Source organism: Mauremys mutica, chromosome 10 (assembly GCF_020497125.1).
Source record: "Mauremys mutica isolate MM-2020 ecotype Southern chromosome 10, ASM2049712v1, whole genome shotgun sequence".
Lineage (NCBI taxonomy): Eukaryota > Metazoa > Chordata > Testudines > Geoemydidae > Mauremys > Mauremys mutica.
The window spans coordinates 54438256-54453475 of record NC_059081.1 but is presented as its reverse complement, the minus strand read 5'-3'; the positions used below and the strand labels follow the sequence as shown (position 1 = coordinate 54453475).

At 40.8% G+C, this 15220-nt stretch overlaps 1 protein-coding gene across 1 annotated transcript in view; it reads left to right on the top strand.

Moving 5' to 3' along the window:
• Positions 1-15220, top strand: part of DNAH7 (dynein axonemal heavy chain 7) — a 248353-nt gene that overhangs the window by 51175 nt on the left and 181958 nt on the right. The window contains exons 13-17 of the mRNA XM_045031804.1: positions 4635-4762; positions 5034-5112; positions 8494-8718; positions 11853-11999; positions 13755-14440. Coding sequence (XP_044887739.1) covers positions 4635-4762; positions 5034-5112; positions 8494-8718; positions 11853-11999; positions 13755-14440 — 1265 coding nt within the window. The remainder of the gene's footprint in view (positions 1-4634; positions 4763-5033; positions 5113-8493; positions 8719-11852; positions 12000-13754; positions 14441-15220) is intronic.

Here is a 15220-nt window from a genome sequence, read left to right as displayed (position 1 = left end):
TTTCATGGCTCCAGTTATCGAGCCTTCCCTCGCAGCTGCTACACACTATACAGGACTGTATAGTGACAAAGGCCTGTTCTCAAACTGACCCTAGGCTGCAAGGCCCAAAGGACAGTGATGTCACTACGCACTCCCTCTCGGCATCTGCATGCCAATGTCTCACTGCTGACCTCTCCGCCAGCCTCACCGCCCTTACCCTGCGCCTAGACAAGGACAGGGCTTTGCCAGCAGGCGACGCTGAGGCAGTTATTGGCGTTAGTTGGGACCCCAAGGGGCCAAAATCAGGGTCCTCCTAACACCAATCGGGCAAAGCCTATCCCTCCTCATCCCTCTTAGGGACCCCTCTCACGAGCAATTCCTCTTCCAAGAGGTGCGGGTGCTCCTCACCATCGGAGCTATAGAGGAGGTTCCAAGGACGAAGGGACAAAAGGTTCTAGCCCACTAGTTTCTGATCCCCAAGGTGAAGGGAGGTCTCAGACCTATCCTACACCTGCGGGAGCTCAACAAGTAATGATGTAACTGTCATTCCAGTTTACGGTCCTCCCGGTCGGCCTCTATGCAGCCCCCTGTGTATTCACAGTGTCTAGCTGTAGTCGCCGCCCTCTCCGCCACCGTCGGATACACGTGCTCCGTATCTGGACGATTGGCTCATCCCAGGGGCCACCGGGGCCCAAGTTACCTCTCGTGTGGGTGTCGACTAGGTCCTATTCCTGCGTTTAGGCCTCATGATCCATATAGCGAAATCCACCCTGATTCCCACTCAGGGAGTAGACTTAACTGAGGCCACCCTGGACTTCAGTATCGCACAGCCTGCTTACCTACGCCTTGATTTCACGCGAGGGTAACCATTGTACAAGGTCTACAGACCTTCCCAGCAACTTTGCGTTGAACTTGCCTAGGTTTCCTGGGCCACATGGCTGCCTGCACGTGCGTAACCGAACATGCCAGGCTTCGCCTCCGTACACTTTAATCGGGACTCACATCGGTGTACCACCCGGCCAGAGACAGCATGATCATAGTCGCCTCGATGCCCCCGAGCATCCTAGGCTCCCCCAACTGGGGGTCGACGCCCTCCCTGATGTATGCAGGGGTGCTGGTCCATCCAGCAACACATCTCGAAGAACAACAGTTACAACGGTGAGTAACCGTCTTTTTCTCTCCTTTTTTCAATGTCACCATATGTCTACTGCATGCTGCTGGTAGACGCGGTGCTGTGGCGCTGAACAGCGGCATTCCCTCCCCTTCCTTTCCTGATGGTAGACGGTACAAAATGGTGGAAAACTGTCCTCGTCATCCTGTGAGTGCTCCTGGCTGGCCTCGGTGAGGTTGGCCGGGGGCGCCTGGGCAAAAATGGGAATGACTCCTGGTCATTCCTGGCAGATGGTGCAAAAGGATGGAAAACCGTCCTCATCATAGCAACTGAGGGCTGAGCTCCATCAGCGCCCCCCCCCACCTTTCATGTCTAATGAAGATTCTGTACTGCCTGGACTATCATAGCAGCGGGAGGCTGCCTCCCCCTCATTTTAGCTCACTAAAAAGTCAGTGTTTCTTATTTCTGCATTCTTTATTACTTCATCACACAAATGAGGGGACACTGCCACAGTAGGCCAGGAGGATTGGGGGAGGAGGGAAGCAACGGGTGGGGTTGTTGCAGGGGCACCCCCTAGAATGGCATGTAGCTCATCATTTCTGTGGGATCTCTGGGGCTCTGACCCGGAGCAGCTGTGCTCTCTGGGTCTCTAGTACACTTGCCCCATATTCTAGGCAGGACTGACTCTATTTTCAGACAAAACATAAGGAAGGGAATGACCTGGGGAGTCATTCCCATTTTTGTCCATGCGCTCCCGGCCAACCTCAGCGAGGCCAGCCAGGAGCACCCATGACAGCAGCAGGTGGTACAAAAGGATTGATAACCGTTATCGCCAATTTCCAAATGCAAACGGTGCAAAATGACTGATAACCATCATCTCATCGCCAATTTACAATGGCAGACGGTGCAATAGGGATGGTAAACGTCTCTGCTACCTTGCAAAGGCAAATTAATGCTGCTGTGTAGCACTGCAGTACCGCGTCTGTCAGCAGCATCCAGTACACATACGTTGACAGTGACAAAAGGCAAAACAGGCTCCATGGTTGCCATGCTATGGCATCTGCCAGGGCAATCCAGGGAAAAAGGGCGCAAAATGATTGTTTGCCATTGCTTTCACGGAGGAAGGATTGAGTGACGACATTTACCCAGAATCACCCGCGACACTGTTTTTGCATTGGGATCTCAACCCAGAATTCCAATGGGCAGGGGAGACTGCGGGAACTATGGGATAGCTACGGGATAGCTACCCACAGTGCAACGCTCCAGAAATCGACGCTAGCCTCAGTACATGGACGCACACCGCCGAATTAATGTGCTTAGTAACTTAATAGGCAGCAGGTTTAAAACAAATAAAAGGAAGTTCGTCTTCACGCAGTGCACAGTCAACTTGTGGAACTCCTTACCTGAGGATGTTGTGAAGGCTAGGACTATAACAATGTTTAAAAGGGAACTGGATAAATTCATGGTGGCTAAGTCCATAAATGGCTATTAGCCAGGATGGGTAAGAATGGTGTCCCTAGCCTCTGTTCGTCAGAGGATGGAGATGGATGGCAGGAGAGAGATCACTTGAACATTGCCTGTTAGGTTCACTCCCTCTGGGGCACCTGGCATTGGCCACTGTCGGTAGACAGATACTGGGCTAGATGGACCTTTGGTCTGACCCGGTACGGCCGTTCTTATGTTCTTATGTTCTTAGTGTGGCCGCGTGCACTCGACTTTATACAATCTGTTTTTAAAAAACGGTTTATGTAAAATCGGAATAATCCCGTAGTGTAGACATACCCTCAGTCAGGGATCAGGAAGGCATTCCCCCCGCCCCCAGCGTATGCTAGGAGGGTTTTCTTCATCTCCTTCCTCTGAAGCATAAGGGATAACCCTGGGTACAGATGGTCATTGGTTAGGGTGGCACCAAGCATTCTCTCTTTGAGATGTGCTGACTGGTTCTTGCTTACATACTCAGGGGCTAACTGATTGCTATATGTGGGGTCGGGAAGGAATTTTCCCTCAGGTCAGATTGGTAGTGTCCTTGGGAGTTTTATGACTTCTTCTGCAGGATGTGGGTGTGGGTCACTTGCCAGAATTATCTGGGTATATCTCACTTAATCATTCCCTGTCATTGTGAGTGCTTTCAGCCTGGTTCCCCTTGGTCCCGCCTATTCTCTCCCCATAGCATATAATAGTCTAGTTTCACATGGGCTGTAATTCTTTGGTTTCATTTCAGTTGCTGGGTTTAGCATGTGGGTCCTGGGTGCGGGTGGTGGCCTGTGATGTACTGGAGATCAGACTGGATGATCTAGTGGTCCCTTTTGGCCTTGAACTCTATGACTCAGTGGTGGACAGAACCAGCTTTCAGGTGGCCCTTGACATGGTCCATACCACCTTGAGATCAGTGGCAACAGTGGCGGTCAAGAATGTGTTCGGCAATGTGTTCAGCAAAGTGGTGCTGCAGTCTTTGTTTTTCTAAAAACTCTGAGCTCCCATCTGCATTTCACAGGTTTACTGCTATGGAGTCACCATTAATGGAATGTGTATGTGGGCAATCACCCAAGGGAGAATGGAAAGTTACTTACCTGTACAGTAACTGCAGTTCTTCAAGATGTTTTGTCCATATGCATATTTCACCACTTCCCTCCATCCCCCTCTACTCAGAGTCCTTTACACCTTGGATTCTGTGGCGGAGAGGAAACTGAATGGGTATTAGCAGACACTGCCTTATATGCCCTTGATGTGGACTACAGGGACTCTCAGACTGCATGTGGCCATATGGGCAATGCTGGCTCAAAGATTCTGAACTCAAGCACATCACCATTAGTGGAATGTGCCTATGAACAACACATCTCAAAGGATTCCAGTTACTGTACAGTTAAGTAACTTTTTATTTGGCAATTTTGGGTATAGAAGAATTAGGCTTGGAGAGTTAATTCTAGCAACATTTGAACTGAGGTTGAAATAAAATTTTACAATAGCTTTCTCTAAATACTCCCTGCTGAAGTGCACAAATGTCTGATCCTTCCCCTGCCCTCACCCACCCACCCAGACCAAATTCATTCCAAGTGTAACTCTATTGAAGTTAATGGAATTACACCACAGATTTATTTGACCACTAGTGTGTGGGTAGGAATTGAATATACACTTTTAGGACCTGATGCTTCTCTTGCTTACATTACTACTCCAGTGAAGTCAGTGGAGTTATTCTGGATTTATATTATTGTAAATAAGAGCAAAATTTAAATTGAATCAAAACCATTGCTACTAGAGACGTTGGTGAAGCGGCATACAGGAACTGCCCTCTACAACTAATGGTAGTAGGCATCCCTTGTTAACAATCTTTTCCCTGTACCATGAGCAAAAGACTAGTAATTTCTTACTGAAAAGAGTGCCAATATCTCCACATCTTTTGTACTCCTCGTTAATTAAAAACTGGTACTGTAAGATTGTAACAGATAAACAAAGAAAGCATTATGAATACTGCTGTTTAGGATAATTTATTGTTTCTTTCATATACCATGTGTCAGTTATGTTAATTTTTACACTTGTGTTCTAGTACATTCGTCTAGGAATGTTTGAGCTGCACTGTGATGAATTGATTAGGGCTTTGGCAAAGCGAACAGATGCAATTTTTGGAAAAATTGTTGCCAAAATGTTCAAAGATCATCAAGATATAAACCTGAGGTAAATCTCAAATTAAAATTGCATAAGTGAATGTACATTATTTTATTTCCAGTGCTAAATTTTGTAAACACTTGTAAAGTATCTTTAATCTATATTTTTACTATTATCTATACTGCACGGAGATGTTAAGATATGTTATTTGTACTTTGTTTAAGTAAAGACTGAATGAAAAACTAACTAAATGATTTTTGCCCTTATTTGAATATTTAGGCAGAGAAGCACATTACATGTATAGACACATCAGACGTTGTCTCTCTTTTATATATTTCAGGTTATGTGATGAATTTGAGAAGATAGCCGAGAAAGCTCTTACCACTCCATCAAATACACAGGAGTTAATGGAACTTAAGGTATACATTTCTTTTTATATACTACAAGCAAGGTATAATTACCAATATCTTGATCTGCTGTTGGATACACGACAGTGTAAGCTTAACCAAGTTGCCTTATGTATGTCCCTGATGGGACACTAGATGGAGAGGACTTTGAGTTACTACAGAAAATTCATTCCCAAGTTGTCCGGCTGGTGGGTCTTGCCCACATGCTAATGGTCTCACTGATGGCCTTATTTGGGGCCAGGAAGGAATTTTCTCCCAGGTCAGATTGTCAGAGATGCTGGGGTTTTTTTTGCCTTCCTCTGCAGCATGAGGCACGGGTCACTTGCAGTCTTAAATGTGGATGCTCTATAACTTGAAGTCTTTAAATCATGATTTGAGGACTACAGTAACTCAGTCAGAGGTTATAGATCAGTTACAGGAGTGGGTGGGCAAGGTTCTGTGGCCTGAAATTTGCAGGAGGTCGGACTAGATGATCATGATGGTCCCTTCTGACTTTAAAACCTATGAGTCTATAAGTTAGTGGGAGTTTTGCCACTGGTCTCAATGGGACCAAGATTGCACACCCCATTTTTATTAGTAAGTGGATAGTTAGATTCCTGTGCCCTTCCAGTTAGTGCTAGTAGGTGCCAATAGTGATGTATATGTTATGGAGAACATGCCTATTAAAAACTAGATTGAGAACATAATTTCTTTCATACAGGCTATGACCGGGGTCCCAGTGGGGGCCAGCTGAGGTCACTCAATTAAGGTGAATTGCAAAGAATGGGCAGTCAATCTCCAAAGCTAGTGGATATTTTAATACTTAGATTTACCAAGCCAGCACAAAAAAGCTTCTTTATTCAACCTGGCTGCCCAGAAACCAACAGCACATTTCCTTTGAAGGCACCAAGTCAAATACGATGATTTATGAAAATCTTATTTCATCATATAAAAGAAAAGGTTCTACCAATCCCAAAGGATCGGGCACATTACCTCCCAGGTTAATGAATATTCCAGATCTTACCCAAATACATGCTTATAGACTATTTCTATTAATTAAACTAAAATGTATTAACAAAGAAAAGTGAGAGTATTGTTAAAAGATCAATATACATACAGATATGAGTTCAATTCTTGAGGTTCAGATACATAGTAGAGATGGTGAGCTTTGTAGTTGCAAAGAGTTCTTTTAGAATTAGTCCATAGGGTTATAGTCCAATGTTTATATTTCAGGGCAGTTCAGTCAGAACTGGGATCTCAGTCCTTGTGGCTTAGGCTTCCTCTGCATGAAACCTCAAGCAGATCTGAGATAAAGAGGATCAGGACCCAGGGGTCTTTTTATACAGTGTTCTATCATCCACTTGACCTGGGTAAACAATAGGCTTTTGATGTAACTTTCTGTTTTTTAAACACCACCAGTAATTAGTTACACAAATTAACATAGGGCAATTTATCCATTAGGCAACCTATCACAAACTTCAAAGAGACATATAGACAATGACATTATTTCACCCAAGATTCATCTAAATGTTAATATTCTTTTTTGATCTCTGAATTAGTAGCTATAGTGACAGACAGGAATTGTCTGTTTACGTTGGTAGCATCTAAGATACACACATTTAGAATCACTTCTAACAATATAGGTTTGCATTTCAAAGTTCTAGGCTACCTAGCCATAGAATGGCCCTTTCTAACATATCTTTAAACTTTGGCTTTGGGTTAGTTAGCCTACAAGCTGTTTAACTCTTTCTGGCCAGGTGTTATACTGTGTATAAGATTCGTTGCAATTATAAAACAATGGTAGCAATAATGATTTGCATGGTTATATTTTAATTAGACAACATCACACAAGCCTTTGAACAGATAATGTGATCAAATGGTAAAAACTTTTGGCCATTACTGACTTGGGCTGAATTCAGACAGTTTATTAGAGGTGGATCCCATTCCCAATATCCTGAGCTAGTCAGAGACATGAACTTCCAGGGAACCAGAGATATGTCTGATTAGAACTTAGAGAAGAGTTGGTACTGCATAGAAAACTTTCAAAAGCATTCTGCCTGTGATTTATATATAAAGTATTTCTGCCTATAAATCATGTATTGAGCTGTCATTTAAAATGTCATTTAAAATTAGATGTGTGGCTTGTGTGTGATAATCCATCTCAATAACTATGAAATCCCGCCACATTATAGATACCAGTATGATGATTGAGTCCCAGGGGCTTCTCTGGCATATTCAGGTCCTACTCAGCAACATACTTAAACACATGTTTAAAATTAAGCATGTGCTTAAGTTCATTCTTATTCAGCAAAGCACTTATGCACATGCTTAATTTTAAGTCAGTGGAACATAGGTGTATACTTAAAGTTAGTCAAGCAAATGAATGCTTGGCTGAATCCGAATCTAAATGCTTTGTTTTTACTCTGAAAGTCTAGCTGAACAATGACAACACTCTAAGACTTTTTCAAGTGAAAAAGAAAGCTTTAAAAGACCTGAAATGTGTACCATCTTAAAGTATTGAGTCTCTATTAACTACAGTTTTATGTCAGATAAACACCATATTAAGTTTTCCCAGTTGTGGCTTATTATTATGCACTGGGATCAAATCCCTCCTGATAACTCCTTTGTCTTTTAGGTACAAAGCTATTTCAGTTTTTCTATAGGCTATTTTTTTAAAAGACCAGTGTTTCCCAGAGCCCGAAGCCATTAATATATTCTGTTGGATATAAACTATTGTTTAAAAGATAGTTCTATCATACATTTTACTGGACAGATTATACCTTTCTAAGTGTTATTTCATTGATACATTTGTGTCATCACATTAATTATTTTTGCTGTGGTGTTGAAGCCATGTTGATCCCAGTATATTAGAGAGACAAAGTCAATGAGGAAATGCCTTGTATTAGACTAACTTCTGTTGGTGATAGAGACAAGCTTTCGAGCTTCCACAGAGCTCTTCTTCAGGTCTGGGAAAGGTACTCAGAATGACACCTCTAGAAACAAGGGACCATGCAAGGTGAAGTGGGCAGTTAACACCTCTATAGTCCTAAAACAGAGAAGGATTAATAGGTTACAGATTGTTGTAATGAGCCATAAATCCAGTGCCTTTATTAAATCCATGGCTTTTGGTGTCTAGCAGAGTTATGAATTTAAATTTCCAGGCTCATCTTTTGAAGGTGTGCAGATTCTGACTTTGCTAGACACCAGAAATCATGGAGTTAATAAAGGCACTGGATTTTTATGGCTCATTACAGCAATCTGTAACACACTAACCCTCCTTTGTCCTATGACTGTAGACGTATTAACTGCCCACTTCATCTTGAACACAGAGTTTTCATGTTTAATATGACAGACTAAAGAAATTGGGGGGCTTGATGGGAAGACATTTATGTTGTTTAATTTTGTATCCCCTAGGCATATATACAGAAAGTGGAAACACGGGACATGTTTGAGTTGGAACAGAAATTGGTGGACTCTAAAAATTACCTTGCTTTCCTGATAGAATGTGCAAACTTTTCACCAGCAGATATTCGACTGAATAATAGTGTTTTTCAGTGGTATGCTCGAATGTCAGAGATTTTTGAAGAGCACAGAAAGATAATTAAAGAAAAAACAGAGCAATTTCAAGAGGGACTCAAGGTTAGTAATGAAAGCATTTTAAATAACACCATTGACATGAAAATCATATTGATGGGCATAATCTTTTAAAATTTATTTTACACCATTCCTTTTAAAAACAATGCAGAATTAATTACATTAAATAAACATATGACACACTACATATCAGAATATATAATATTAACTAATTTGTATTGATTTCTTATTAATTTGATTGCACATACCCTGAATGACTTCTACAATCTAAGCCATATTTCAAATGTGAAGTTGCGGAACTATTAACTATGTTTGTAACCTGTCATTTAAATCGGCTTCTGTACCCAGTGACTGGAAGATAGCTAATGTAACACCAATATTTAAAAAGGGCTCTAGAGGTGATCCCAGCAATTACAGACTGGTAGGTCTAATGTCAGTACCGGGCAAATTAGTTGAAACAGTAGTAAAGAATAAAATTGTCAGACACCTAGAAAAATATAAATTGTTGGGCAAAAGTCAGCATGGTTTCTGTAAAGGGAAATCGTGTTTTACTAATCTGTTAAAGTTCTTTGAAGGGGCTCAACAAACATGTGGACAAGGGGGATCCAGTGGACATAGTGTACTTAGATTTCCAGAAAGCCTTTGACAAGGTCCCTCACCAAAGGCTCTTATGTAAATTAAGTTGTCATGGGATAAAAAGGAAGGTCCTTTCATGGATTGAGAACTGGTTAAAAGACAGGGAACAAAGGGTAGGAATAAATGGTAAATTCTCAGAAGGGAGAGGGATAACTAGTGGTGTTCCCCAAGGGTCAGTCCTAGGACCAATCGTATTCAACTTATTCATAAATGATCTGGGGAAAGGGGTTAAAAGTGAGGTGGCAAAGTTTGCAGATGATACTAAACTGCTCCAGATAGTTAAGACCAAAGCAGATTGTGAAGAACTTCGAAAAGATCTCACAAAACTAAGTGATTGGGCAACAAAATGGCAAATGAAATTTAATGTGTATAAATGTAAAGTAATGCACACTGGAAAAAATAACCCCAACTATACATACAGTATGATGGGGGCTAATTTAGCTACAACGAATCAGGAAAAATATCATTGTGGGTAGTTCTCTGAAGACGTCCACGCAGTGTGCAGCGGCATTCAAAAAAGCAAACAGGATGTTAGAAATCATTAAAAAGGGGATAGAGAATAAGACGGAGAATATATTATTGCCCTTATATAAATCGATGGTACGCCCGCATCTCAAATACTCCGTACAGATGTGGTCTCCTCATCTCAAAAAAGATATATTGGCTTTGGAAAAGGTTCAGAGAAGGGCAACTAAAATGGTTAGGGGTTTGGAATGGGTCCTGTATGAGGGGAGATTAAAGCGGCTAGGACTTTTCAGCTTGGAAAAGAGTAGACTAAGGTGGGATATGATAGAGGTATATAAAATCATGAGTGGTGTGGAAAAAGTAGATAAGGAAAAGTTATTTACTTATTCCCATAATACAAGAACTAGGGGCCACCAAATGAAATTATGGGCAGCAGGTTTAAAACAAATAAAAGGAAGTTCTTCTTCACACAGCGCACAGTCAACTTGTGGAACTCCTTACCTGAGGAGGTTGTGAAGACTAGGACTATAACAGGGTTTAAAAGAGAACTGGATAAATTCATGGAGGTTAAGTCCATTAATGGCTATAAGCCAGGATGGGTAAGCAAGGGTGTCCCTAGCCTCTGTTTGTCAGAGGATGGAGATGGATGGCAGGAGAGAGATCACTTGATCATTACGTGTTAGGTTCACTCCCTCTGGGGCACCTGGCATTGGCCACTGTCGGTAGACAGGATACTGGGCTAGATAGACCTTTGGTCTGACCCAGTACGGCCATTCTTATGTTATGTTTCATAGTTTGGGCCCAATTCTGTAAGCCTTCTTTGTACAGGACTGCCATAGATGTTGATAAGAGTTATATGTATGAAACTTTTAAAGTCCTAATCCTGAAAATATGTGTGCATCCGCTTAATTTAAAGCATCTGAGTAGCCCCACTGACATGAACAGAAATATGCCAATGTAGTTCTGAAAAGAAAGTTATCTACATTCACTAACAAAAATGAATATTGCTTCTAGGATCATTTAAAAATAATTCAGTTTTGTAACTGTAGATTTACTGTGGACTATATTTATTTTATTTGTATTTTTAAAAAATCAGTTATTTATATATAGTATTTATCTCTAGAATATTTTTCTTTCTACTGTTGTTATAGTTTTGGAGGGTGTCATTGATTTTTGTAGCAGATAAATGCAGGTTAGAAATGGAAAACCTTTTCACATAAAAGTAAACAGTGAATGTTTTATTTATCAGTATTTAATGTAAATATGATTATTTTAATTTATGTCAATTGTATTATTGCTTCAGTGGGTGCATTATTTGTATGTTCACAAAGACTGCAAAACATTACCCATTGTAGTAATCCAGTTGACTTCAGTGTTTGGTAAACCAGTGTGTGGACCACAAACTGACTTCAGTGGGAGTACCTGAAGAATTTGCATGGCCTTATGCAAACTCTTAGGCTTGGTGACCACTAGTTGGAATCTGAATGAAATTGGAAAGGGGCATTCTGGGCACAGGGCTTGATTCCAAAATTGAAAATCAGATCTTAGTATCATACTTCTCACATATATGTTTGGTGTTTTTCAAAAATTAAGAAAATGTAATTAGTCGGAAAGTGGCATAGAATTTACTACACTGGATCAGGTAATTTGTCCATATAGTTTTATAATCTGTCTCAGGCATTTACCTGTACTGATACTTTAACATAACATATGCCAAAGCTCAGATTTTTAATGATATTTAGGTGTTCTTCACTCAGCATTGCAAGGCCTAAGTGACTTAGATAGCTAAGTCCCACTTTCAAAAGTGACCGAGACACTTAGGATCTAAGTGCTATTGACTTTCAATTGATTTTCAGTGGGCCTTAGGAGCCTAAGTGCTTACATCACTTTTGAAAATGGGACTTAGCCATCTACGTTGCATAGACCTTGCAATGCTGTGTGGAGCAACAACTAAATATTTTTAAACATCGGGGCCCTAGTCAATGTTGTAATGCTATACATGGGTGGTGGTGGGGGTGGGGAGGGAGGCAGAATTCCTCTTGAACCCAAGTGTATAACATTGTTTGTCACTGTATTAGATACGCTGTGAACGATTTGTTGAGGAATTGGAGAGTTACTCTAAGCAAGTTGAAGAATTTTACACATTTGGAGACATTCAGGAAGTCAACAGATATCTAAAAAAAGCTCAGGCATTGAATGCAAAGTTGGATGTGGCTGCTGATAAGGTAGAGATTTCAAATTTGTCCTAAATGTAAATGGATGAATTTGTATAAAATGAAAAGCTTTGACAGTGAACAATTATTGACAAGGAGTAAAACTTACCAGTTTTTCCTTATCTTGGACACTGAAGGGTCTGAACAAGCCTCTGGGGCCCATTATTATAGCATCATGGGTATTCTAACTTGTGCTGGCAAATGTGGTAATTGTTGGGGAATGATCAACTGTTACCTTAATAATAATAATAATACCACCTATCTTGGTGGAGGCAATGGAGTGGGGGTTGGAGTGGGATTCAAGTTCCATTTCTGGCTAAGTCACCTGTTGGGTTTCTTTGGGCAAATCACTTCTCTGTGCCTCTGTCTGGCCAAGGGGCTTGTTAGCTGTGTCAGGCAGTCCAACCAGGAGAAAGAAAACTCCAGTTTCAAACCAAGAACATCAGGCCTGGCCAGCTGGTTTGTAAAAGTTGTGCCAGTCACACATGCTGTATGAACCTGTACCACCAACCCCTGTTAATGGGACAAGGTGAAGGCAAAGCGAGCAATAATACCTAACCCATTTATAGTGCTTTTCATATGAAGATTTCAGAGCACTTAACAAAGGAGATAAGTATAACTTCTGTGATGCACAAAGGATTTTTCAGGGGCCTAGGATCTGGACCCAGGTATTTATATTGACTTTTTTTTAGATCTTTTTTAGATCTGTCAGCTGGCTTGAATACTATTGACAATGAGGTTTTGGTAACACACATATGGTCCCTAGCAGGGTTTGAAGAAGTAGCATTTAACTGACATTTCTGTCTTTCTGAGGGGTTTCAGAAGTTAATGTTGGGTGGGTGCTTATCTCTTGCAGGGTACAGTACTGGTCTGTGTAGTCTCCCTTACTGCCCAACATGTATGTTGGGCCATTAAGAGTGTCATGGTCTGCTTGCATTAAAACCAATGGCAAAACGTTTATTGACTTCACTGGAAATAGAATTGGGCTGTAGATGCCTGATTCATAGCCCACTGAAGTTAGTAGAAAGACTGACTATGGGCTTGAGCTTTGGATCAGGCCCATAGTGAGAAAGAATCACTCTAGTGTGCTTATGGCATCCTTCTTTGTTGGCTCAGTTCTGACCTGTGCCACACAAAAGTAACTGTGTGCCATCTTTATGGCTTCCTTGATACTGTGCTTGAGAGGGGCAGAAATGACCCTCAGTATAATCTAGAGCAACTTAAAGTTGATCTTTAACGGCTCTTTAAAGTTGTTCATATTAAACTGTTTCCTAGCGACTGCTCTGCCAGCTAAGGATCAGATGGTGTGCTGTGTGCTCTAGCCTTGTCAGTTTTATGTCATCCCACTGGAGAAATACAAAGCTTGCGCTGACAGTCTCATTTTAAAAGAGAGGAGGCTGGTGATAGAGCATTTTCTATGAAAGATATTTGACTGGAACTTGTTCACTCTTTAGTCTTGCATCCGAGTCTGAATTTGTTGACCTTAAGAGCATGTTTCTGTTTTTGTGAACAGCTGATGGTGATGGGTCGAAAGAGGTGATTAAGGGTGGTTGGTTGTTAATTTATACTGTGATTTTATTTATATAGGTTAGGCATGTCCTTGTATTTTAGATTTTTTAAAAATATTTGCTTCTGTATCATCTTAATTTTTTGTAATATACAGTTAGATGTTTTCTATTAATATATGTGTATAAATATGAATGTAAAAATGGTTAGTGAGTGTGGACAAATTGTTCTATATTTCATACCTCACTTTTGCCTCTACAGATCGATCAGTTTAATGCAGAAGAAGAGGCCTTTGGATGGCTAGCTTCTCAGTACCCTCAGCGTAAAAAAATCCAAGACACTCTTAACCCATATCTTCGTCTCTATGATATGACTGTAGAGTTCACTACCAAACACAGAAACTGGATGGAGGGAGTATTCACAAAGGTGAATCCAGACCAAGTAGAGATAGATGTAGGAAACTATTGGCGTGGACTGTATAAACTAGAAAAAACCTTCCATGATTCCCCAAATGCATTATCAGTGACAACAAAGATTAAAGCAAAAGTGGAAGAATTCAAAGAACACCTTCCTCTAATACAGGTGATTTGTAACCCTGGTTTGCAAGAACGGCACTGGGAAGCCATGTCAGAAATTGTTGGGTTTTCACTGAAGCCTTCAGAAGACTCAACTGTCTCTTTATATATTGATATGCAACTTGATCCATACTTGGATAAATTTGAGGCTATCAGTGAAGCAGCCAGCAAAGAACATTCACTTGAGAAGGCCATGATTAAAATGATATCTGAATGGGATGCAATGGAATTTATCCTCCTGTCTTATAGAGAAACAGGAACCTATATTTTGTCATCAGTGGATGATATTCAGATGTTATTGGATGACCACATTGTCAAAACACAAACCATGAGAGGATCTCCATTCATTAAGCCTTATGAAAAAAATATAAGGTAAAATGTTTTTACTAATAGAAAGCAACAGTGACTTTAACAAGTCAAAATGAGTTATTCTCCTTAATCTAAAGATATGATTGGAATAGAATGTTTGTGTACTTTGGTAATCCTCCCTAAGAAGGGTGGTAATCTCATTTTAAAAGGGCTAAAACCATTTACTGGTACCAGTATTTAATCCCACATAGCTGATCTTTACATTTAATTAAAAGTGAGGAAACTGCTTAACCACTTGATAGCTGGTTGACGTTTTTAGTATGTTCATTTAGGATGCACATGCTGTGCTGCCAAATGTACAAGGTGCAGCCTAGCATTCCATTTATTTCAACAGAATAAGGCTTGTCTACACTTACCGGGGGATCAACACGTGGCGTTTGATGCATCAGCGGTCGATTTAGCCACAAATCGCTCTCCTGTCAACTCCTGTACTCCACCTGAATGAGAAGCACAAGGGGAGTTGACAGGAGACGCTTTCCCATAGACATAGCATAGTGTAGACCCTGCGGTCAGTAGATCTAAGTACATTGACTTTAGCTATGTTATTCACGTAGCTGAAGTTGTGTAATTTAGATCGATCTCGCCCCATAGTGTAGACAAGGCCTAATAATAAATAATGACAACATAATTGGGGAAGTAGTGGGCCAATGGGAAAAGTGTTATCTTTACCTAAATTGTAATCTTTCTGCATATTAAATAAATTGGAGTCCGCAAACTACATAAAGGGAATGAATAAAATGAAAAAGACAAACAAGTAAAAAATTATTTACACTCTTGCCTTGG